Source organism: Labrus mixtus, chromosome 3 (genome assembly GCF_963584025.1).
Source record: "Labrus mixtus chromosome 3, fLabMix1.1, whole genome shotgun sequence".
Classification (NCBI taxonomy): domain Eukaryota; kingdom Metazoa; phylum Chordata; class Actinopteri; order Labriformes; family Labridae; genus Labrus; species Labrus mixtus.
Window position 1 is genome coordinate 9,450,107 of NC_083614.1, and position 22,751 is coordinate 9,472,857.

General features: G+C 40.0%; 3 protein-coding genes and 1 long non-coding RNA gene across 4 annotated transcripts; 3 read left to right on the plus strand and 1 right to left on the minus strand.

Annotated features, from left to right (window-relative positions):
- The first annotated feature begins 635 nt into the window (after positions 1-635).
- Positions 636-2,013, plus strand: si:ch73-389b16.1 (uncharacterized). Its single transcript, XM_061030681.1, has 2 exons — positions 636-1,008; positions 1,116-2,013. Exons 1-2 carry the CDS (start codon positions 828-830, stop codon positions 1,331-1,333), a joined length of 399 nt encoding a protein of 132 aa, XP_060886664.1. The 5' UTR covers positions 636-827; the 3' UTR covers positions 1,334-2,013.
- Positions 2,014-9,946: 7,933 nt separating this feature from the next.
- On the plus strand, positions 9,947-18,034 carry scinla (scinderin like a). The gene is made up of 17 exons (XM_061030692.1): positions 9,947-10,081; positions 10,759-10,954; positions 11,052-11,206; positions 12,289-12,450; positions 12,581-12,730; positions 13,608-13,700; positions 13,820-13,952; positions 14,035-14,123; positions 14,219-14,434; positions 14,950-15,083; positions 15,242-15,332; positions 16,316-16,486; positions 16,594-16,768; positions 16,860-16,981; positions 17,086-17,163; positions 17,616-17,676; positions 17,759-18,034. The coding sequence occupies exons 2-17, from the start codon at positions 10,771-10,773 to the stop codon at positions 17,884-17,886; spliced, it is 2,142 nt and encodes a 713-aa protein (XP_060886675.1). The 5' UTR covers positions 9,947-10,081; positions 10,759-10,770; the 3' UTR covers positions 17,887-18,034.
- Positions 17,804-19,888, minus strand: LOC132958097 (uncharacterized). Its single transcript, XR_009666716.1, has 2 exons — positions 19,610-19,888; positions 17,804-18,318 (listed from the first exon to the last, which is right to left on the minus strand). It is a non-coding gene; the product is annotated as an uncharacterized LOC132958097 (long non-coding RNA).
- On the plus strand, positions 18,274-21,884 carry zgc:109982 (uncharacterized protein LOC553564 homolog). Its single transcript, XM_061030703.1, has 6 exons — positions 18,274-18,443; positions 20,190-20,351; positions 20,467-20,646; positions 20,730-20,823; positions 21,229-21,412; positions 21,511-21,884. Exons 1-6 carry the CDS (start codon positions 18,347-18,349, stop codon positions 21,745-21,747), a joined length of 954 nt encoding a protein of 317 aa, XP_060886686.1. The 5' UTR covers positions 18,274-18,346; the 3' UTR covers positions 21,748-21,884.
- The last annotated feature ends 867 nt before the right edge of the window (positions 21,885-22,751 follow it).

The window sequence follows — 22,751 nt, forward strand, 5'->3', positions numbered from 1 at the left end:
TGACCTTAGTTACATCAGTATATTGTGAAGATAGAGATAGGACAGTGGATAGAGAAGGAAGGATCGAGATTGGGAAATGCCTTAAGGAAGAGGTACCACAGGTTGGATTCGAACCTGGACCGCCTGCTTGGAGGACTATGGCCCCCATACATCAAGGTCAAGGTAAACTTTATTACATGGAGCACTTACACTAGACACTGGGCTACCGGCGCATCCCTTTTAGTCACAATTTTGAGATTAAAGACTTTCATCCTGTGTGTGAATAAACACAGATGTTTCATTTAGTCAAATAATCCAACAAAGGGGCAATCTTGCTTTGTTTTTTGTTGTTTCCTGTCAAAGCGTCTTTGAGTATTTAGAAAAGCGCTATATCAATCTAATTTGTTATTATTATTATTATTATTATTATTATTATTATTAATAATAATAATCTTGCTCTCTTCTGTTCTTCTCAGAACTTTGTCACCAGTTATTTAGTGCAAATTTGAATGTTCTTCTTGGAGGCTTTGTGGAGCTGGTCTCATGACTTGTCAATTGTAACAGTGTGTACTGAGAGTCGACTGTTTCCAGATGTCTTCCAGACATGTGCTGAGGTCAGGGACTATAAAAAGCCTAATATGACCAGCAGAATAGTTCATAGCGTTAAATTCTGCAAAGCAGGACAAAGAGGAGTCTGTTTCTGCAGAGGAACATCAGTGAATGCTGAAATCTGTCTTAGAAACATTATCGTCGGGTCTTCTGCTCACTGAGGTTGGTGGCTGTGTGGCAGGTGACTCTTTTGCAGTGTTAAGTTGCAGTTTGTGCTGTGAGGATTTTAAAAACTCAACATGAGTAATTTTCATGGCGAGCTGACTCAGAGAGAGCAGGATTTACTGAAAATCCGCCGGGACAGCGACACAAAGGCTGCTGAACTTGTCAAGATGGAGAAGATGCTTCAGCAGACCAAGGGCCTGTTTGAGAAGAAGACGGAATCTGGCTCAGAGAGCATGGGCTACCAGGAGAACATGGGTCTGTATCACAAACAACACATCTACATTTGTTTTTCTAGTTACTGCCATTTCTTAAAATCCTCCACCTTTTTCTGTAGTGATTCTATTTTCTGTTCTGTGCTGCAGTGGAGGACCTGGAGGAGAGAGTGCGCTCCACCAGACGGTATAGGAGAAACTCCCTTCATCACACACAGATGCTGGAGAGCCAGATGAAAACAGTGAAAGGAGAGCTGGTGGGCACTCTGGACCATCTTGAGGAGCTGAGGAACGTCCTGCGTCGCTCACAGAAGAAAGCAGAGGAGCGTACAGCTGCGATGGAGAAGCTGGCAGCAGGGCTCAGGTGAGCAAAATGCTCTGAAGATGCTTTTTTGCTTCCATACTAGGTTTTCAAGTTCCAAAACTCCAACTGAAAATCTGGCCTGACACCCTGCACCCTGCCAACAACCATGTGCAGAGTTGAAATCTCACAAGACCAGCACTGGTTTAATGGAAAAGGAGATTGAGCTCTGTGTTTGTCCTCCGTCGCTGCAGGGTAGCCATTGATTTGCATCCCAAGCCTTTATTTCAGAGACTTTATTCATTCATTTCACAACATGCTTCCTAAATTCCCCCATCTTAGTCTGAGCGATCCCATAGTTTGAAGGCTTAATGTTGACATGTTTGGAATATGTTATTTTGTGCCTGTCGTTCACTTTTTTTTGCATCTCATGAGAAAGAACCTGAAGAGGATTTAAAATGAAGCTGTTCAGAGTTCATGCTGAATCCGGTGTGAAACATCGACTTGAAAAGATTTAAGGATCAGATAGCCTAATACTTCAATGTTTTTTTTTTGTGTATCATATATGTATCAGTATATTTAAATCAATTGTTATGGCTTGAATAGAAACGTGCGTGTTGTGTTTGTTTGATGTAAAACAGGAGGAAACTAATAATCATAAGTCAGACAAAGAAAAACTTCATTTTCATTTGATGTTATCTCTGGTGTTTAAATATGTTCTTTCATTTTTGTAATTACTACACTCTATTTACAAGCTGAGTTCATATTTCTGTGATGTTTTTGACATTTCCACATCTGTAATCTGGAGATTTGGTTCATTTGTGAGGCCATAACGACGAGTGTTATTCAGCTCAGAAGAACATCTATTGAGCAGCCGGTATAATGTTTTTGGGAAGCTATGTTTGCACCCTTTCATGAAAATAAAACGTGTGTTTGTGTTTGGTGACCCGGATAACATCTGCAGAATCTCATTGTTATTGTGCATCCATCACACTGATGTCAACCTTGCCAATATTAACATGTAGACTCTCTTTCAGTAAATCTATACGTGAATCAACACTTTTTCATTATGCTATTAAATTTGTACAACCTGATTAGCCTCACATCATGTGAAATGATGATAAACACAGCTTGCATATCTTTTCGGGAGGAGTGTACAAGGAAGAAAGCGGCACCACTTTTTACTCTTAATGAACTGTTTGTTCATTTATATGTCAGAGATGCACTCATGCTGAGAGGCGGGACAGTGTATCACAGACGGAACTGAAGAGCTGAGAAAAGCACAGTTGAATGTCTTCTTTTATCTGCAATGTATTTTTTTCCCAAGGTGACAGAGAAGTGCTCTTCAGTGTTTCTTCTCCCTCGGGGATCAATAGTCTTGTTGTGTGTCTGTGGTGAGTCATCTGAAAGGCGGATCCGTGCCCTCCCTGCGGCAGAGATGTGATCACACCTAATTTAGCACGGCTTGTTTTCACACTGTCACATGCTGAGAGGCTGAACCTGAAGTACACATTCATTATAACACATTCACAGGGCACACTCTTTTCTTCTTCTGTCTCTGGACTGGAATCGTCTGCTTGTTTACTTCACACTTTCTCTCATATGAAAGTGTTGATTATTAAGTTCTGGATATTATATGAGCACATTTGGTTTAATGACGTTATATCTGAGATGCTTATGTCTATGTTTATATTTAGGTACAGCTGATTTAAGCTGATTTGTTATAATTCAGGGGAAGAAGTGAGATAACTAAGATCCAAAGTTCAGACATTTTCATCTTCACAAACTAACACATTCATAAAACCTCATATTTTAAAAAAATCTTAAAATAGTTATTTTGTTTTGCTTTTGTCCAAAAGTGCAGAGTTCAGTTTTAAGGCACACAAAAGATCCTCCAAATTGATCCTGCAGGGGACGCTGCAGACCTCTGAGAGAACTGTCTGGAAAAGAAACTGGCAACATGTGTCCACAAAGATAAATGATGCACCTGCTGGTCTCGTCTGATTAAGATTTATTCAGAATGGGGTTTAAATGCAAAGCTTTGCCGACTTAATCTGTTACATTTCTTACTCAAATCAGAGTAGAAACAAGACGCTCTGCTGGTTAAATATGTAACCATTTTTCTTACCAATTGATTACTATCCAGAGTCACAGCGAGTTAAAACAACCTAATACAGAACTTTACAGACACGTTTTTCTTAACAAACCATTCAAACTAATAAAGGATACACCAAAAAGTCAAAGCTAACACAATGATTAAACTAGTTTCTATGTAGATGTATGTCCTCTGCAGTTTAATACCAACAAAGGAGTAACTCCAGGGCTCGCCTGTGGCATAGTGCAGTATTTAGGCAAATGCTCGACCGTCCATAGGGGGCGCAGCTGTGTTGAGAAAATATCTAGGGTAAGAAATACACTTCTTCTTTTGTGGAGTATGTTGTATGGGACATAACTTAAATTGTTTTTGAAATCTTTGTGTAGTTAGTGCTACTAACACCCTAGTTGATTAAACATGTTTGTTTTCAATCACCTGCTGTAATTCATAGTTTGAAGCACTTGCCTTTTTAGTATTCATGTCTAAGAGCTTGCATGCATTTTGTCCTCACTGAATAGATATTTGTTCATGGTGTGGGTGGGGTTGTAAAGCTTAGGAAAACATCTCTGCTAAGCTTTAACACTCTGAGGTTTCTGTACTTCTCTGAAGAGAAAATATATTATCAAATTCAGGGATTGAATGTCGAATTGGCTGCAATTTAAGAGACACCAGCTGAAATCTTGCCTAGGGCACCAAGTTGGTTAGGGCCGGTTCTGCGTTACACCCACTACAAGCAACTTGCATTTGGCTTTTCGTTGAACTCTGTGGTAACTCAGATAATTTGGCTATTGGCTGTAGCTTCATCAGTCTTCTAATCTAACACTCTGAGAATGGGTCTTTTAATTTCATATTTACATTTCTGCAGCTGATGTTACTTCAGTCCTTTTATCGTGTTCACACTGAAATGAGTCATTAACATGCTCATCTCTTAAAATATTTTTTAACCCTGAACCCTCCTGCTATGCTATGTTGTTTTCCACCTCTCACATTCAGATTTTGCAGACGGTCTTTATAGGGTTAATATGTATACACCTGTGAGTCTACAGCTCAATTAACGCCTGCCATGCCATGCAAGTCGTAATTTAAAGGAGGAAACCGGCTCGTCCACCTACCAACAGTATTCTTTGTTCAAATCTATGAAGGGCTGCTTTTATGTGTTGTTGCCACCACCCTCACCGCAGCTAAAATCTTAATCTCATGTGACAACAGCCACATACATGCCCAATATGCTTCATTATGATGGGATGTTTTTGCATGTGTTGCATAATCAAACCGTTTTAAGATTGTGTAAGCATGGTGAAACAACTCCAGTAGATTTCATACATGGTTAGGTGTTGTTTGTGTTTGCTGGTGCTACATTTATTTTAAATATGTCATCCCAAGCTTTGACAGATGTCCCTGCTATGACAATTTTGCAACCTTCACCAAGACTAACAAACCCAGAGTAGCATAACAATGAATGTGGTGGTCACAGCCTTGTTATCTGTGCATTTTTTTTAAACTAAAAAACATCCCATATCATGACACAACACAGCATGTAGTTCCATATTGTGAAATGAAGGACTTCACAATATCATCCAATGCCTTGTACGAGAGTAAAAGTTTGGATCGTCATGTTGGCATCTGAGAAAACATGAATAAGGCGCTGGAATTCTTATTAAGACTGTAAGAAGTGGACATAATGCTGTTAATGCCATAAACATGCAATCCTTCTAATGGCCAGGGGGGCGGCGTCTCCAGTGTCAGCAAAACTGTCTGTTCCTATCAGAAAAAATAACTTTCTTAAATTTAATAGCTCAGTAAAATTCTCCCTAATGAGTTTACTGTCTCAATCCGGAGTCTGAAGTCTTCTTCCATTTAGCATTTAGCTGTTTATGGTAAATAAAGCAAGCAATGCTTATTGGTGTGTCTCCATGGGAATGCAAAGTCGCTGTCACATCTCAAACTTATATGGAATTCATTGTTGAGCATTCGGGGTAATCCTCTCAGACGTGTTCTAGTTCCTGCGGCGTGACAGAAGACACAGGAAGTACACAATGTACACATTTCACAAATAAGTACTCCTTAAGTTCATACTGAATTTATGATGCTTGCTAAATTTCTAAGCTTGACTCAAAAAGATTTTGATCAAAATATAGCAGCAGGGGGCGCTGGTGGCGCAGTGGTTAGTGCGCGCGCCCCATGTATGGAGGCTGTCGTCTCAAGCGGGCGGCCAAGGTTCACATCCCACCTGTGGCTCCTTTCCCGCATGTCATTCCCCACTCTCTCTCCCTGATTTCCGACTCTATCCACTGTCCTATCTATCCATTAAAGGCACAAAAAGCCCAAAAATAAATCTTAAATAAAATATATATATATATATATATATATATATAGATAAACTAAGCGAGTCTTTAAAACGCATACACAAACAGGAGCTACAAAGAGCATTGACCCTCAAGCACCTTTGCCTTTACAGCATTTCACCGTTTTCTGGTCAGAATATTGTTCTCCCTCCCTCATATATGTTAAAGTAAGTTTACATTGAACTTCAATGAAGGGCATGGTGCAGGTAAAGGCAGCTAAAGGCAGATTGCAGTTATTTGCTCAGGAACACCCATCACATATGTTAATAAAAGCAGCTGTGCTGTTTCCGAACTTGTATTCAGTAATGTGCTGGCAGTTATTTGGTTATTTTATCCCTCATGCAAGACAAAACATTTAGCTTGAGCTACAGTTAGGGCTGTGCAATCAATCACGATTTTATAGTTATCGCGATATGAGCCTTTGCAATAAACACCCAAAAGTCTGATTTTATCATAATAAAAAAAAAACCACTTTTAATGTAGTCAAACAATGCTGTCTCACTCAGCCCTGTGTACGTCTCATTTGTTGGATGGAAGCCTGCACTCTAAGAAATTGCTGTAAATTTCCAAGGACATTTCAACAGTATGATCCTGTCATGCTTAAATACAGGACTTTACTGTATTATAACGGGTTATAACAATATTTTACTGTATTATTGCTTGAAGGAAACAAAACGGTAATTTACCGTAGTTTTTGCAATGCATTTGTCTTAACATTTTAAGTTGCAATTTTAAAGGCACTGTTTATTTATTATTTTAAAACATGGTGTTTTATAACATGACATGCACGGATTAATTGATCAAATCACTAGGTTTAGAAAATAAATATATTGTGTCCATTTTGAGAGAAGGAAATTAATCTATAGTATTTACAATTCACAGTAAAAATCTGCAAATATACCTCTTGTGAAGAATTGTAAATAAACAGTTTTAAACAGTTAATCCTTTCAACAGTATTTTCCTGTTAAGGTTTTAAACAACAACTTTTTGCTGTATTTAAAAAAACGGTAGAAAACTGTAAATTTCAGCAACAGCAATATACCGTTAATTTTACAGTAACTTCCTGGCAACCCTACTGCCAGTTGTTTGCCGTTTTTTAACAGGGGGAATTTCTAAGAGTGTGGGTATACTGGCCATATTGCGACAACATATCAATGCAGTCCTATGAAGCTAAAGCTTAATATCAGCTGCCTTCTGATTTTTAATGCCAATTTATTTGAAAGAACATTTTGGATTTAGAAGGGACATGTTGCAAACAACTGTAAAACATGAAAAACAGAAGCTTTATTTTTGTTTATTTATCATTTCATATCGTCATTGCAACATTGAACAATGTTATCACACATTGCGTATTTTTGTCATATTGGCAGGCCTAGCTACAAATCAATTTTTTTGGGAGAAAAAAAAAAGCTTAGTTGGTTTCTTGTTGAGAATTATATCCTGGGATAAGTCTGATGCCATTCTTCTTTCTGAATTTTGGGGTCTGGCTCAACTGACAGATGGATGCTTTGTTTTCATTAGCAAGGAGGCTAAAGGCCCACCACAGCTCTGCCTCTTTGTCTGTTACTAGGTTGACTGAAAGTTAGTGTGACTGACAGCATTTCCAATAGGGGTACCTCATTCTAAGGTCTTTAAAACTCTGCTTCAGAAACCAATGGTTAGCTTCATTGAGACGTGTCATATTTTATAACCTACAGTAGTGTTGTAGTCAAGACCACTAACCAAGAACAAGACCAGAGTGCTCCAAGACCAAGACAAAACCATGACATTTAGGGATGAGACAAAGTTAAGACCAAGACCAAGACCAAGGCAGAGCCAGACCAAGACAAGACCAAGACCATAAATATCACTCTACAATCATCATCTTGCGTTCAGGGGGCGTGTCACTCACTCACTTAGACCCTAACACTGGAAATGTTGCAGCTGTAACCGGATCATAAAAATGTAAATGAAAGTTGTTGTTTTTTTTTTTAAAGAGACATTTTCCTTCTAATCACAGTAATGAAGTGGGAAAAAAGTCTGTTGGTGGTGATAATGATGATGATATAGACAAACTTTAATATTTACTGTGTGTGTGTGTGTGTGTGTGTGTGTGTGTGCAGAATATTTGTATAAGTGTGTGAGAGAGTCATAAGCATCATCTTTGATTAGCAGGTCTTTGATGCCATGCGTAGCTCAGTCGACCCAGATGTCCGAGAGTGTGCAGCCACGCTGAGTTGATGTGTTTGTGTCTCTGTGTTTCAGACCGAAGTAAAAGAATAATCATAAAACTCATGCACGCTTGGTTCTTTGTGTACAAATGTGCAACACAGGAAATTAAAACTCATGAGACACATCTGCAGGCAATCCTGTCTCAGTGATTCATGTATCTGCAGGTATCATTTCTTCAAACAGGCACGAGCCCTTTTATTCGACGTGTGATGTTGCCAATGGAGTGCAGAGGGTGAAATTGTGAAATTTTGTGAACTTGTTGATGATGATCATCAGTTATGTAATATAAAAAAAGGGAGTGTTTTGTCCCTCTCAAGTTAAAACAAGCAGCCTGTAGTTGGCAGCAGTTATGTTCATCCTCTGTGTTAGGATTGTGTGTGTCTGTGTGTGTGTGTGTGTGTGTGTGTGTGTGTGTGTGTGTGTGTGTGTGTGTGTGTGTGTGTGTGTGTGTGTGTGTGTCTGTGTGTGTGTGTGTGTGTGTGTGTGTGTGTGTGTGTGTGTGTGTGTGTGTGTGTGTGTGGCTCAGACAGGGCCTGTGTGAGGAGTGAGTACAGTACACAATGAGGCAGAATGTGCTGATGCAGCTCTGACTTTAGAAGCGATGGACCCCGCCCTAACCTGAGGTGACTGCCGGAGCTCAGAGGAGAGATTTCTTCCTTTTCCTCCCGTCAAGCTGCCACATGGAGTCAGAGAGATCACAAACACAAACTTGTCACAGGCCAACACCAGAACACCCCTCACTCTAATGAAAACACAACGTATTGCACAAACAACACAAGTGAATCGCTCCTCCAAGACACTGTTTGCTGTGTCCTACTGTTTCAGATCCACTGAGAACATGAAAGCACTGAACAACTTAAAGCTGCAGTGAGAAACTTTTGGATGATCTTGCTTTTGGCGACCCAAAGTGTAATTTTTATCTCTTTGCTGATCTCTTTCTTTACATCCGTTGATAATGTTTTTGACAATATAGGTAATCCCTCTGTATTTTAGATGTCCAGCATACTACATCTCACAATGAATCTTTGATTTGGAGGATGTAATAATGCTGTTTCACCAGTTTGTTCAATGACTTGTCCGACACCTACCACATAGCAGGGCTTGATTAAGATTAAGATTTACTTTATTGATAGGGACAGGGATATAAAGTAACTAAATAATGAAAATATCATGTATCTGATGGCTTGGTTTGCTTTTGTGGGTCTGATATATATAATTTCTATTAATATCAGTCTGTTTTATCAGCTTTAAAGCATCCTCCAAGGTTTAGAATGTTGTTGGTATTTTTACTTTATGGATAAAAGATGGTTTTCCTTGTCCCTTGAGAAAATTCTGCAATTTTTCTTTGTCAAACAGGAGGCAGCAACTTGCATATTTGTAATTCTAAATAGCTAAATAGCCTAAAGTAACTGTTGGGTATGCATGGTGCAGAGACGAAAGTGGTGACTCTTATAATTCCTCTGCAAGTTGATATATTTCTAAAGAAAAGTCAAACTATTCCTTTACAATTTACTCTGAATGGCCCTTTGCTTTATGGCAAGTTACTATAAGATTAAGATGCCTTAATATGTAAGGCCACACGTTTAAGTCTATTTGTACACTTTATGCAACAAAAACATTTGGATTATCATTTATGATTTTTACCTCCTGAATTAGTGGGAAATAGTGGGAGATTTCCCTTGAGAAAATGATAACTTATTTTCTTTGTACATTACAAATAGAGTATTTTAGAGGACATCAACATAAATTTGCATTATTCCGTTTGTTTGCATAGTAGCTGAAGCAGAAACTTGAAGGCTAATAAGGCCAGCTATAAAGTTAGGTTTGTTTTTTTTAAGCTGAAGCCCGGGTTTCATTTAGCAGAATTGGGGCACAATCTATCTATTCAAGCATGTCATTGTAAATCAGCAGTGTTAGATAAAGTAGTATGCCTACATGTTATTACTCTGAGGACCCGTTGCTGCATGAAGGGTGTCATAATGCAGCGTTTGCGCACAGAAGGTTGGGTCGGAATTTGTCTGGACACGCCTCTCTACCATAACACGGATGTTTTGCAGCCTTTATAACTGCGTAAGTTTGGTGATCTGGTCGGACACCTGGAAGAGCAGCCGAGCAGCACAGACAGCTTCTCTACAACCCAGCATCTGCCTTCACTCCTCACCTGGTAATAGAACATTTGGTGTTCTCCATACTGCATGCTTTAATACTATATTACAACAAGAAAAACTCCCTGAAACTATTCACATAGTTAATGCAATTATTTAGCTTATTTAAATTATCATAAAGTCTCTGCATGACTGGTCCGCTCGGTCGTATTCTGCAGTGATGTGCAGAAAATAGTTAACGTTATATAGTCCATAGTTTGTAATGTAAATAATATTCGGACTGTAAGTTGTAAGTATATGCAGAAACTACGTTTTTGTACATTTGTTAATAAACTAAAACCAGTTGGAAATCCTGTCTTGCATAATATAATTCATTCTATATCAGTATAATCTGTTTTATATCTGAAACTTTAAATGCAGTTCTTTAAGACAGAAAGATTGTTTTTGTTCTTGCCTTAGGAGTGGCTACCCCTAATTACCAAAGCAACATTGTACTGCAGTTTGGTAGTTAATAGACACTCCCTGGGGCACATCAGGTGTTGTTTCCCTCCAGCTAATAAGACAACCCACTTTATTAATAACAACCTACCTGAATTACAGGTTAAGCAACAATTGCTGCAAAGAACATCTGCAGAGTGCTTGGTGCTTATACTCATAAACAGAATTAAGATTCCTGTTCATGTAATAAGGTTTAATCCAATTCATAGTTGTTAAAAAAAAATGTGTCTTCTCTCAGGCCCTGAGCAAGATGACACACAAAGAGTTCCAGAGAGCCGGGAAAAAGCCCGGCCTTCAGGTGTGGCGGGTGGAGAAGATGGATTTGTCACCTGTACCTGATGAATACCATGGAAACTTCTTCACCGGAGACTCTTACCTGCTGCTCTACACCACCGACTCCACACGGCCATCCTATAACATTCATGCATGGCATGGTATTGGATTCTTTGCTTACGCCTTCATTGCCTGTGCGTCATTGAACAGTCATTCGTTTTCTGTTTTCACTATTTATGACTTTTTGTTGTACAACAGGCAGCGAGGCTTCTGCAGATGAGAGAGGTTGTGCCGCCATCTTCATGACCCAGCTGGATGACTTCATGGGTCAAAGCCCAACACAGTATGTGGAGTTTCAAAATGAAGAGTCGAAGACCTTTATGAGCTACTTCAGAAGGGGCATCCAGTACAAGGTGAAAAATGCTAATGACGTATCATTTAAGCATGTTTTTATGGGCATTATTATTATATTTCAATTAAAGTATTAAGCCACCTAGTGACACCAGTCCACATATGTTGTTAAAGGTTGTGGGTAATGTGGGAAGGAGAACTCCTCAGAGTGCTATATTTGGTACTCTTGGAGACGTGGTGGGTGGCTCCCTTGGGGTTTATCCGCATGAGGTTTCCACGGAGAGCCTGAACTGGCAAACCACCTGAGAAGGAACATGCTCGCTTAAACAACAACAAGGCTGCAGAGTTCGATATGAAGCAGGCCAATGGAGAAACAGATGTTGTTTTTTAACATCACAAATTGGCATATTTGAAGTTGAATATTAATCTCTACATGTAAGGATACAACAAAAACATCTTTAAATTCGTAGTTTTGGGCTTGCTTGTTTTCTCTATTTGCAAAGAAGTGTGTAAAATGCCTTTATGTGAGAGCATGAGAGCAAAGTGACACTGTGGGAATTTCTTAACCGTGGAAGGCAGTGTAAAAAACACAGTTCCTGGAGTGTCCACTTGGGGCTGGCTCCAAAAAGCCAAGGATACCACATTAAGCCTCATGTAAAAATTCCCAATTTTAAAGCTTAATTAAACATCTTTACAGCTCAGTTTGTTTTTGGTGATTTTTCTAGATGTAAAAACTGCATGGGCTGAATTTCTTAAAGTCCCCATGATATTAAAAATACAATTTCCTTGTTTAATCCAGCGTCCCTGTGTTAAAAGGTCATTTATCTGCCATTATCTGCCAAATTTAATTTTGAAAAAAAACATTAAAGTAATCGTATTCTCTCTTCCTGCTCCTTCTTAATAAACAAATAACTTCAATTCATTTGTCGTTTGATTTTTATCCCCCGGTTGCAGCCGTAACCTTCTGTGTTACAGTGAGTGACACGCCCCCTGCACACAAAATGAGGACTTTTCAGTGATAAGGTCTTGGTCTTGACTCTGCCTCGACCCCTAAATGTCTTGGTCTTGTCTTGGTCTCGGGTATGAAAGTGGTTTTGCTCTTAACCTACGTCTTCAACTAAATGTAACTTTCCTCCTTTCAAAGAAAGGTGGAGCACAATCTGGCTTCCAACATGTGGTCACCAACAGCTCAGATGTAAAACGCTTGCTGCATGTTAAAGGTAAACGGACAATCAGAGCCAGAGAGGTGGATATGAGCTGGAACAGCTTCAATAAAGGAGACTGCTTCATCATTGACTTGGGAAAGGTAATATGGAGAAAGTGACTCTATACTTGGAATATGTGAGAATGAGAATGAAGCGACTGGATAAATTCAGTGTTTAACCATTACTTTATTTTTGTCCTTATATCCTCTGCTATGCTCTTGGAAATGCTAGATAATCTACCACTGGTCAGGAAGTGAAAGCAATCGGTTCGAACGCCTGAAGACCACCGAGCTGGCCAAAGAGATTCGTGATAATGAGCGTAAGGGCCGAGCTGATGTCGAAATGATAAATGAGGGTGAAGAGCCAGAAGAAGTCATTAATGTAAGCTTTTATTATTATTATTTTTAGTTGTTACCGCCCACCGATGATCTCTGTGTGCACCTGCACTATCATAGTCCTGTCTGTTACACCTCCCCTTCTTAGACAATGTGTGGGAAGCATAACATACATGTCCTCTGAAAAGGATCAATATTATTAACAGATTTTGCGCAAATATGACTCTGTTTTTTTGTACTTTGCATGTGGAAGATGTGTATTGTGTATACAACTGTTGCCATGATAGTTGGGCTTTGGCTAAGAGGCTACAATCGAGATCCAGGGAAAATAGAAAGAGAAAACTTTTATTTTTTTTATTTTTTAAAGATTTATTTTTGGGCTTTTTGTGCCTTTAATTGAGAGATAGGACAGTGGATAGAGTCTGAAATCAGGGAGAGGCAGTAGGGAATGACATGCGGGAAAGGAGCCACAGGCTGGATTCTATCTGCATAATATCTGCAGGGATGTGCTCTCTATTTCTTGCTCTGTCCCTCTCTCTGTTTCTCCTCATAGCTTCATCATCACCGTCCTCTTCCTCTTCCTCTTAGCCTCAGCCATTGTATCAAACCGTACAGAGACGCGCTAACCGGCTTCCTTTAAAAACTGAAGGCTGGTGTGTGAACGAGTGCCGTAAAGCCGTACGCACTCTTAGTGAGATGAACTTGGCTTGCTGCCCAAAGTTACATACTGCAGAATACAGGCAATCGGGCGAACATGGGAGAGACGCCATTTTCCCTGTTGAAAGTTATTGTGCTATTAAAATCGACCTTAGAAAGTATTATTCTAAGGTGGAAAAGTTACATATTGTTGCTTTAATCTGCTTCATTTGGCTACAATAGGATGCAGGTATGATTTTGCAGTCTGGGTGTGTGTTTATGTACAGGTGCTTGGACCCAAGCCCGAGCTCAGCGATGCTGTCCCTGAATCTGATGTACGTGCTGACAAACAGAACAAGAACAAGGCATCGCTCTATTTGGTAAAAAAACACACAAAAATGTTCTGTTCTTTGTGATAGATTATTGATCATAAATGCAACATCACCTCCCATCATCAGATGATACGTGGAGATGTCTTAATCCTCTCGTTTCTTTGTAGATTTCTGATGCTGCTGGCTCCATGACTATGTCTGTGGTGGCGGATAAAAACCCATTCAAACAAGACATGCTCTCCCAGAAAGAATGCTACATCCTAGACAATGGAGGAGACAGGAAGATATTTGTTTGGAAAGGTACTTGATTGTGACATCTATACATTTCTGCAGCTCTCTGAGCGTTTGAAATCTCTAACAACTGTTCAACACTTAACTTCAGGGAAGGATGCGAATAAGGACGAGCGAAAAGCCGCATATGCTACTGCAGATAAATTCATCAAAGACAAGAAGTATGGCAAGAATACTCAGGTAATATGGATATGGCTAAGTCTCCATAACTTCATGCATCCTGTCTTTTCTCCTTAACTCATCTGCTTACTCTTCTGTCCATTTAAAATGAACAGGTCATGATCATGGCAGCCGGGAGTGAGACTGCACTGTTCAAGAACTTCTTCTTCAACTGGCTGGACAAGGATGAGATCACAGGCCCAGGTGAGACCTACACCATCGGCCGGATTGCCCGGGTGAAGCAGATCCCCTTTGACTCCTCCACACTACACGGCAACGACGTGATGGCTGCCCAGCATGGGATGGTGGATGATGGCTCAGGGGAAGTCCAGGTAAAGTTCAAATTACTAGTTCATCAGTGACCATTTTTCCACAATAATAACATTGACAAGCTATGAATCAGATCAGACAACACACAAGTTTTGTTGTTAAGGAGACAAGACTAAAATGTTAGTGGTAGGCGGTCAGACGTTTGAAAATCCATGATATTGGCCCCCCCCCACCCCTTCTGTGAGTTGTGTGCTGCCCGGCAGACGGCAGGAGGAGCATGTACATGTGTGTGGTGTAGAGAGCATGAGCTGACACAATAACGAGCGTAATTAGCGCAAGAAGCTAACGATAGCCTGACTACGGTCTGCATGGCCTCATAGTATAAAAAAACATTTTCAGACTGCTTTTTTCACTAAAGTGTCGTAACTAAGCTCAGCCGTCTTCACGTCTTCACGTACATTCATATTGACTCCACAACACTGAATATTGGTGTCCCAGTCTGCACGTTGTATTGACTAAGAAATAGCTAGAAGCAACTACGCCAACATGTTGATGTGACAGTGTTGGTTGTCTGTAGATCTGGCGTTTGGAGAACGGGGAGAAAGTGCCCGTGGATCCATCCAGCTATGGACAGTTCTACGGGGGTGACTGTTACCTGTTGCTGTACACCTACAACGCTGGTTGCAAAGAGAAGCATATCATCTACACCTGGTCAGTGCAACCTCCTCTATGTAATATGCCTGTTAGAGTTCATGAAGGGTTATAATACACAGCTTGCTGCAGCAAGGCTTACCCTGCTTTCAAGCCTCCTCAGTAAATATATCCCCGTTGATTCAGCTCATGACGACATGTCTTATTGCTGTCGATAGGCAAGGACAAAAGTGTTCCAGAGATGAACTGGCTGCTTCCGCCTATCTCACCGTCAATCTGGATGATTCCATGGATGGAGTCGCAACCCAGGTAAGATCTTCACTGCTACAGGGATCTCCTGTGTTTGTCAGTTTTTTGTTTTTTTTTGTCACCAGCTGACACCTGTATGACACGGACACTGTGAGACGAGACAGAAAAGTCGCGTTTCCACGGATCAGGCGCGGCACGAATCGTGGGTGTCTGACCTGAATTGAGCGTCCGAAGCTGCTGTTGGATAACACATACAGACGCAGAAGGAGCTAAATCAATTTGGTTTCATTTGTACAACAGTAGTTAATGTGGAGGACGTGTGTTGTTAAGGCATTCAAAATAAAAGGCTGGAGGAAACGTTAAGTCTGTTTCACAACTAGCTGACCTTATAATGTTCTCACAGTGGCTTTTCCTATCACAGTCATATTCTGGAGTTTCTTTTTTCTAATTCTTTGTACTTAATTGTCATTTTCCAAGTTTTGAAAAGTTGTATCTTACGTTCTTACGTAGTGCTGCATACATTTCTTTATGAATATATTTGGACTTAAAGCTCCTGTGAGGAGTTTTTATCTTTTTATGAAACATTGAAATGAACACGGACACATCTTTATGACCTACAAAAACAGAAAAGACCATCAGCTAGAGGATTCAGTTTTTACTGTTAAGTTATTCTTATGCTAAGAAATGCTGCTGAGGGGTAGGTGTCAGGCGAAGAGAAGCATGCTGTCTAAATTACCTTTATTTTTTTTTTAATTATTGACAACAAACTGCTGTGTTTGACTGTTTGAATCAAGCCTAATTATTTATTTTTTTTGTAATGAAAACACTATTCAATACTTACACATGTTTAAGACAAAAACAGCACAGATAAAAACTGCTGCTTTGTCCCCAGGGGGCGCCAAATCTGCACAAACAGCGAGTTCCTCACAGGAGCTTTAATTTGATGTGATGACATACTCCTACCTTTAAAGTTTAGGGAAAAAATGTGTTATCACAGTGTCTTTACAAATCATGTAAGTTATGTTACTTCTATTTCCCTACAGGTACGAGTCACTCAGGGCCAAGAACCTGCTCATCTTGTGAGCATTTTCAAAGACAAGCCCCTGGTCATCCACTTGGGTGGGACATGCCGTGAGCACGGCCAGAGCGAGACTGCAAGCAAACGCCTCTTTCATATCCGCCAAAGCTCCACCAAAGCCACCCGGGCTGTCGAGGTCAGCCTTGTTTAGTACACTGAAAGTGCATTAAAGCAACAGTAGCAGTTTTGAAATAAACTACTCACATCATTTTTCATATCTTTGTGACTTTCTGACTCACCCAGGTGTTGCCCACTGCCTCATCCCTGAACAGCAACGACGTGTTTGTGCTGAAGACAACTGATTCCCTGTTCATGTGGAAGGGGAAAGGAGCAACTCCAGAGGAAATGGCTGTAGCTAAGTATGTTGCTGGCATACTCGGAGGATCTCCCAGTGAGGTGCAGGAATCGCAGGAACCAGGTGGGTGCTGAAAAAAACAACCTTTTATGTCAACAGGATAAGGCTGTAAAGTATTTCCTGTGGAAAACTGTGGTTTGCTTCTGGTTGTCAGCTCCTTTCTGGGAAGCATTGGACGGTAAGAAACCGTACCAGACCTCCATGAACCTGCGGAGCCAGCAGATAATCAAGAATCCAAGACTGTTTGGCTGTTCAAACAAGACTGGCAGGCTGATTGTGAGTATTTAAATTGGTTTAGATTTATTGAGATTTTAAATCTTTGTTTTAATGATGCACATAAATAGAGCCACTTTAAAAAATGTATGTTGCTCAATATTCAGGCTGAAGAGGTGCTTGGTGAGTTCAGTCAGTTGGACCTACTACCTGATGATGTCATGATTCTGGACACCTGGGATAAGGTATGCTGCCTTCACTCTTATAGGGTTCCACAATTTATAAACCTGATTTATTTATTCATTTGATTATATTTTGGGTTTGGATTACTTAATAGATAAAATACATTTATTGAATATTTCAAGTAAGTTTTGCAGCATTAAAAAATAACCGTAGAGATAGTTGACGTTTATTATGTTGGTTTTGTTATTTTGAAGCTCATAAAGAGGCATTGGGTCGCCACCAGATTTCAAGGGGGGCCCCTGGCTGCCCCTCTGGACACAACCCACCTGAAGCATTAAGAAATTTCAATTTGTACCTCTAGGTCATACACTTTAAAATATATAACAATGGGGCCTAAGTTAAGAGATTCTCCTTTAATATAATGGTTCAGATTTAGCTTTTTTGTATTTCTGTTTTATTGTTTTATTATTATATTTACCTCATCCCTAAATCCTTCTGTTTATCTCTCCCCCAGATCTACCTTTGGATTGGAGAGGAAGCAAATGAGTGTGAGAAAGCTGGATCAGACACAATAGGTAAAACAAAAAGCACAGTACAAGATTTAGATAAACAATCTTACAGACCCTGTTCACTGATGTGTCTTTGTTTTCCTTCCAGCTCAACAATATCTGGACTCAGATCCTTCTGGACGCCTCGGTTACCCTATCTACACCATTAAGCAGGGGGCGGAGCCCCCCTCATTCACTGGCTGGTTCCACGCCTGGGACCCCAAGATGTGGGACTAAGATCTTGTGAAAGAACATCACAAAGTTCATTAGTGGCAAAAAAGCAGTTGCACATGCATGTACCTTCAAAGATCCATTACTCTTCTGTCAGCACAGACAGTTACAGCTGTGGAAATCAGAATTTTAATAAAAGTCATTTTAAAAACCATACTCTGAATGTATTTCTTTATTAATTCAACAACAAATGTGCATATTCTTCCCTTTACTTTAACATGTCCTCATTATTAAATGCCTTTATGGACTTGTGATCATTAGCCTGAATCCACTTCAGCGCCATGCGAAGGCCGAGCTTGAAAGTAATCTTCAGCCTGAGTACACCAGGCTTCTGCTGAGTCGCAGACCTGAGGATTAAGGAGTGCAGGTTTTAAAAACAGCTTCCACATTGCCTGTTGCCTCCCCTCTTTTGCTCCTCTCCATTCTCTGCTGCTTGAGCTGCAAGACAAACACCACACACGGCACAATGAATCAGAAGGTGGTACTCATCACAGGCTGCTCCTCGGGGATTGGCCTCGCCTTGGCTGCCCGCATAGCGAAGGATGAGAAGAAGAGGTTCATGGGTAAACTTGCACCATTTTTTAAAAAAGTGTTGTATAACTTTTACAAAGCTGACGACTGTATTTCTGAAGCTGCTTCTTATATATAAATTCTATAAGGAGAATAAATTAAAGCTAGCTGTTCATAAGAGTCTGTATCGCTGATTTATTAAATTGTTACAAAAACTTAAAGCAACTGAAGAACAATAATTGTATAGACAAGGGGCTGTAGGGAATTTATGTGGGGATTAAATGAGGATCTAGTCCCCCCCCCCCCCCGCCCCTTTGCTGTAGATTAGCCTCTGCTTCTTTTTTTTTTAAAGAAAGCAGTTGGATTAAAATGTGGTGTGTTGTTGTTTTATAAACTTGCACCAATATTTTGATCGATGATTTTGATATTTTAAAGCCCTCCCTTGCTGTCTTTTCTCCTAAACCTGCGTTGTGTTTGACACGAGAGACTGAAATATGTGGGCTGCAATTTTCTATATGTTATAAATTACTATGTGAAAGACGTTTATTTTTTAAATATATTGCTTCAATTTTATTTTACATTATTCTACTGGGACATAACCCTCACACATAACCCAGTCTCTGCATGTTATAACAGCCCCTTACTGCTTACATTTAGGAATTATGAATATCAAAGAATGAGTATCTGAGATGCGGTGATTAAAGCTATAAATAATACTCTTGGTAAGTGATTTTTCTTTAGCTGCAAAAACTGTTAAAAACACTTTGGATAAGTTGTAGGATTGTTGTTTTTGAGACTACTGGAGGGGAAAAATGTTAGGCTATATTTTCACCGCTAAATCGAGTCAACGAGATCATCCGTCTCCATGAACGGTGTCTCGGTTATTTTGAATCATACACACCCCATATTCTCAGCCGATTGCATTGGAACTACTTTCTTCAGAAGAAATCTATCAATGACTTCAGATGATCCTGAACAGCTCTGACTCTTATGTCAAGAAACATGTTGTTGATTTTGACAGATGTCATTATTAAACACTTTTTACAAAATGAGCAGATAAAAAAACACAATTAATTGATCATGTGGAAACAGACATTAAGAGACAGAAAATAAGAATATGTGCAATGCCAGAAGATACCACAAGGGGCAAACTAGAGAAATAGAAAGAGTAGCTGCAAGCACAATAAACTTTAGCTCCTTGAAATATGAAAATAAATACCTGGGGTGCGAGTAGCCTAGTGGTTAATGTGCACACTCCTGAACGGAGGCTCGAGTCCTCTGAGTGGGCGACCCAGGTTTGAATCTGACCTGTGGCTCCTTTCCCCCAAGGAAAATCCTGCAAGGAGAATTTCTGTCACTGTTGGGACAGACAATAAAGATGATCTTATCTTATGTAATTCCCCACTTTCTCTCCTGATTTCTGACTTTATTCACTGCCCTGTCTCTAATAAAGACACTTAAAGTCCATAAATAATCCTTGTAAAAATCTGAAAACTATCTGCATTTTTTTTACTCACTACAAGCAATTCAGTCCTTACTTTTGGCTTGTTACAGCTTGAAATAAGAAGCTAAATTTAACTGGACTTAACAGATAACTTTTTAAGGGTAACCACTTACTTTTGCCAAGAAATTAGACAAATACGTTTGGTCAGATTTGAGTTTTGGGAGTGTGAATTTGTGATCATAGGTGCACTGGTCCTTTATCTCTGATGTGTCTTGTCATACTTTATGTTCACCAGAACTTCTGTTTAAAAGTTGTTCATAAAAAAGCAGGCTCTATATGTATCATGTTTTTGAAGTCTATGCCACCATGAGGAACCTCAGTAAGGCTGGAGCGCTGATCGAGGAAGCGGGCCGGTCTCTGGGCAGGACTTTGGAGATCAAACAGCTGGACGTGTGTGATGAGGACTCCATCAAAGCCTGCGTGGACAGCCTGCCTGAGCGCAGGGTGGACATTCTGAGTAAGCCTGAAACATCTAATATATTATATAATCTTTTTTAAATTCTAAGGTTTGGATTGTCAATGTTTTTTTGTTGCATCAATTATACTTGTCATTCTTGACTTCCTTGTCACAGTAAGTAATGCAGGGATGGGTCTGATTGGACCCATCGAGTGTCAGTCTATCGATGAGATGAAGACAGTCATGGACACCAACTTCTTTGGGCTTGTGCGGCTGCTGAAGGAAATCCTACCTGACATGAAGAGGAGGAAAAAAGGACATATAGTGGTGATCAGCAGCGTCATGGGAATTCAGGGTGCGACTGGTTGCATCATGTCAGAGTTTGTTTTTTGGTGCATGAATACCATTAGTAGTTTCTGAATCTGCTCTGTTTTTAAGGTATTTTATTCAACGACGTCTACGCAGCATCCAAGTTTGCAGTGGAGGGCTTCTGTGAAAGCTTAGCAGTGCAAGCCATGAGGTTCAATCTCAAGTAAGATACAAATAAGTGAATGCTCCTTCTGCAAGCCTGCAGACATGAAACGTTTTCTCACTGAGATCCAGACAAGCAGGATTCAGTAAGGGAAACAGTAGTGTACTTCATGCCAGCAATTCTACACTTGTCTGTCTGCATACTCACATTGCACAACCAGATCATCCATTGTGTAACCACTGAGGGGAAAATATGCCAGCCAAAGTATGTCATGGCAGACCAACCACAGCACACCCTCGTCTGAGGGCAAGTCCTAACACACTATCCGTCAGTAACCTAATATTAAAATGGATAACTCTGCAGGGTGGTGTCAGAAAGGAGCTACACTTTTTTTTGCCACAGCATATCAAATGTAAAATGCACTTTATTATGTTCGTTATATGCATTGCTTTTTTCTGTCCTCAGTATCAGCCTGATAGAGCCAGGTCCAGTGATAACAGAGTTTGAGCGTAAAGTCTATGACGAGGGTCTAAAGACTGATCTCAGCAAAGCTGACAAAGTGACTGCTGACATGTTCTCAAACATCTACCTGAAGAACTACAAGCAAATCTTTGAAACCCTCGGGCAGACTGCAGAGGACGTAGCAGAGGTAGAGTAATGCTCATCTGAATATCCTTAGCTTTATTGCTTTGATAGTTTTTTTTGTTACCATAATCAGTTCTTAAGGTTTCTGTGTTTTCCTCCCAGCACACACACAAGATCATCACCATGGAGAATCCTCCTTTCCGTCATCAGACAAACACGCTCTACACCCCGATGACCACACTCAAATATGCCGACCCCAGCGGTGACCTCCCAATTGACACGTTTTACAAAATGGTGTTTGAACACGACAAGGTCTTCAACGCCAGTCTGAACTTCATCAAACTTTTACGCTGGAGAAGTCGTAAGAGCTTTACTTTGGAAAAGGACAAGAGCAACTAATAGATTTCTGAGTTTTGCTATAATAATCCATGTCCAGCTTTCCCTGTTATTTTCCTTTATTATGTTTGAAAAAGTTTGACTTCTTTGTCCTGAGAAGGTGAAACACAGATTATTGAGAAATAAAAATATGAAATATGTTTGTGCAGCTCGTTTTATGTGTGTCTGAAGCACCTGCTGCAGGTTTTAAACCACACCCCAGAACATTCAGCCAACGACCATAACTCTCTTAACTCGTTAATCCTCCAAGCCCCATGTTACACAAATGTGAGCATGTAAGCAGAACTATGAAGGTCAGTGTGGAGGTCAGTGTAGAGCTTTAAGTCAGATACAGTAGCCATGCTGTCTCTTTGAGGGATGATGTGCACTTTTCAGACATAAAGGACATTCATTTTGTGTCTTTGTAAACCATTTTTTAAGATGTATACTAAGTGGTTGGGACAATGGCTTATATTTAGTCTAATCAGACACGGCTTAGTATGTTCACTCTGACTTAAAGATAAACTTTTAATAAACAGTTATGTATGAGGGTTGTCAGAGAATAGGAACAATGGGGTGTGGAAAATGAAAAAGAAAAGGGTAAAACAGATATAGAAAAGAAACCAACAAAAAGGGACCCTCTTTTTTTAAAGAATAGAATGCCTTTATTGTTACGGCACGGTCATGCTTTAAGACCTTAAACCCAACTTGTACACTATTAGGCATCAAGCCTTTGTCACAAGAGGTAATAAATAGTTCTGCACCGATGGGAATTTTCCACTTTCTGCTCCATGGAGTTGTGGCCTGCAGAAAGGTGTCAACACATAAAAACTATTTTTAAAAAAACGCCATCTGCTGGGATATTTACGTATTGACAAGTCAATGCCTTTCATTGCTGCTTGAACATTTTAGACTTCCTGAATAAGGCTGGATGCTAAATTGTGACAAATTGTTGGTCTACATGACCATGCCATGATTATAAAGGGATTTCAAGTGGTTAATCAATCTTCTATGGACCTGTTATGAAC

Coding starts and splice junctions, on each gene's coding strand:
- si:ch73-389b16.1 (XM_061030681.1), top strand. CDS start 828: ATGAGTAATTTTCATGGCGAGCTGACTCAGAGAGAGCAGGATTTACTG. Junction 1,009..1,115: donor GGGCTACCAGGAGAACATGG/GTCTGTATCACA, acceptor TCTGTGCTGCAG/TGGAGGACCTGGAGGAGAGA.
- scinla (XM_061030692.1), top strand. CDS start 10,771: ATGACACACAAAGAGTTCCAGAGAGCCGGGAAAAAGCCCGGCCTTCAG. Junction 13,953..14,034: donor GAAGATATTTGTTTGGAAAG/GTACTTGATTGT, acceptor ACTTAACTTCAG/GGAAGGATGCGAATAAGGAC. Junction 16,982..17,085: donor ACAAGACTGGCAGGCTGATT/GTGAGTATTTAA, acceptor CTCAATATTCAG/GCTGAAGAGGTGCTTGGTGA.
- zgc:109982 (XM_061030703.1), top strand. CDS start 18,347: ATGAATCAGAAGGTGGTACTCATCACAGGCTGCTCCTCGGGGATTGGC. Junction 20,647..20,729: donor CAGCGTCATGGGAATTCAGG/GTGCGACTGGTT, acceptor TCTGTTTTTAAG/GTATTTTATTCAACGACGTC. Junction 20,824..21,228: donor GCCATGAGGTTCAATCTCAA/GTAAGATACAAA, acceptor TTCTGTCCTCAG/TATCAGCCTGATAGAGCCAG.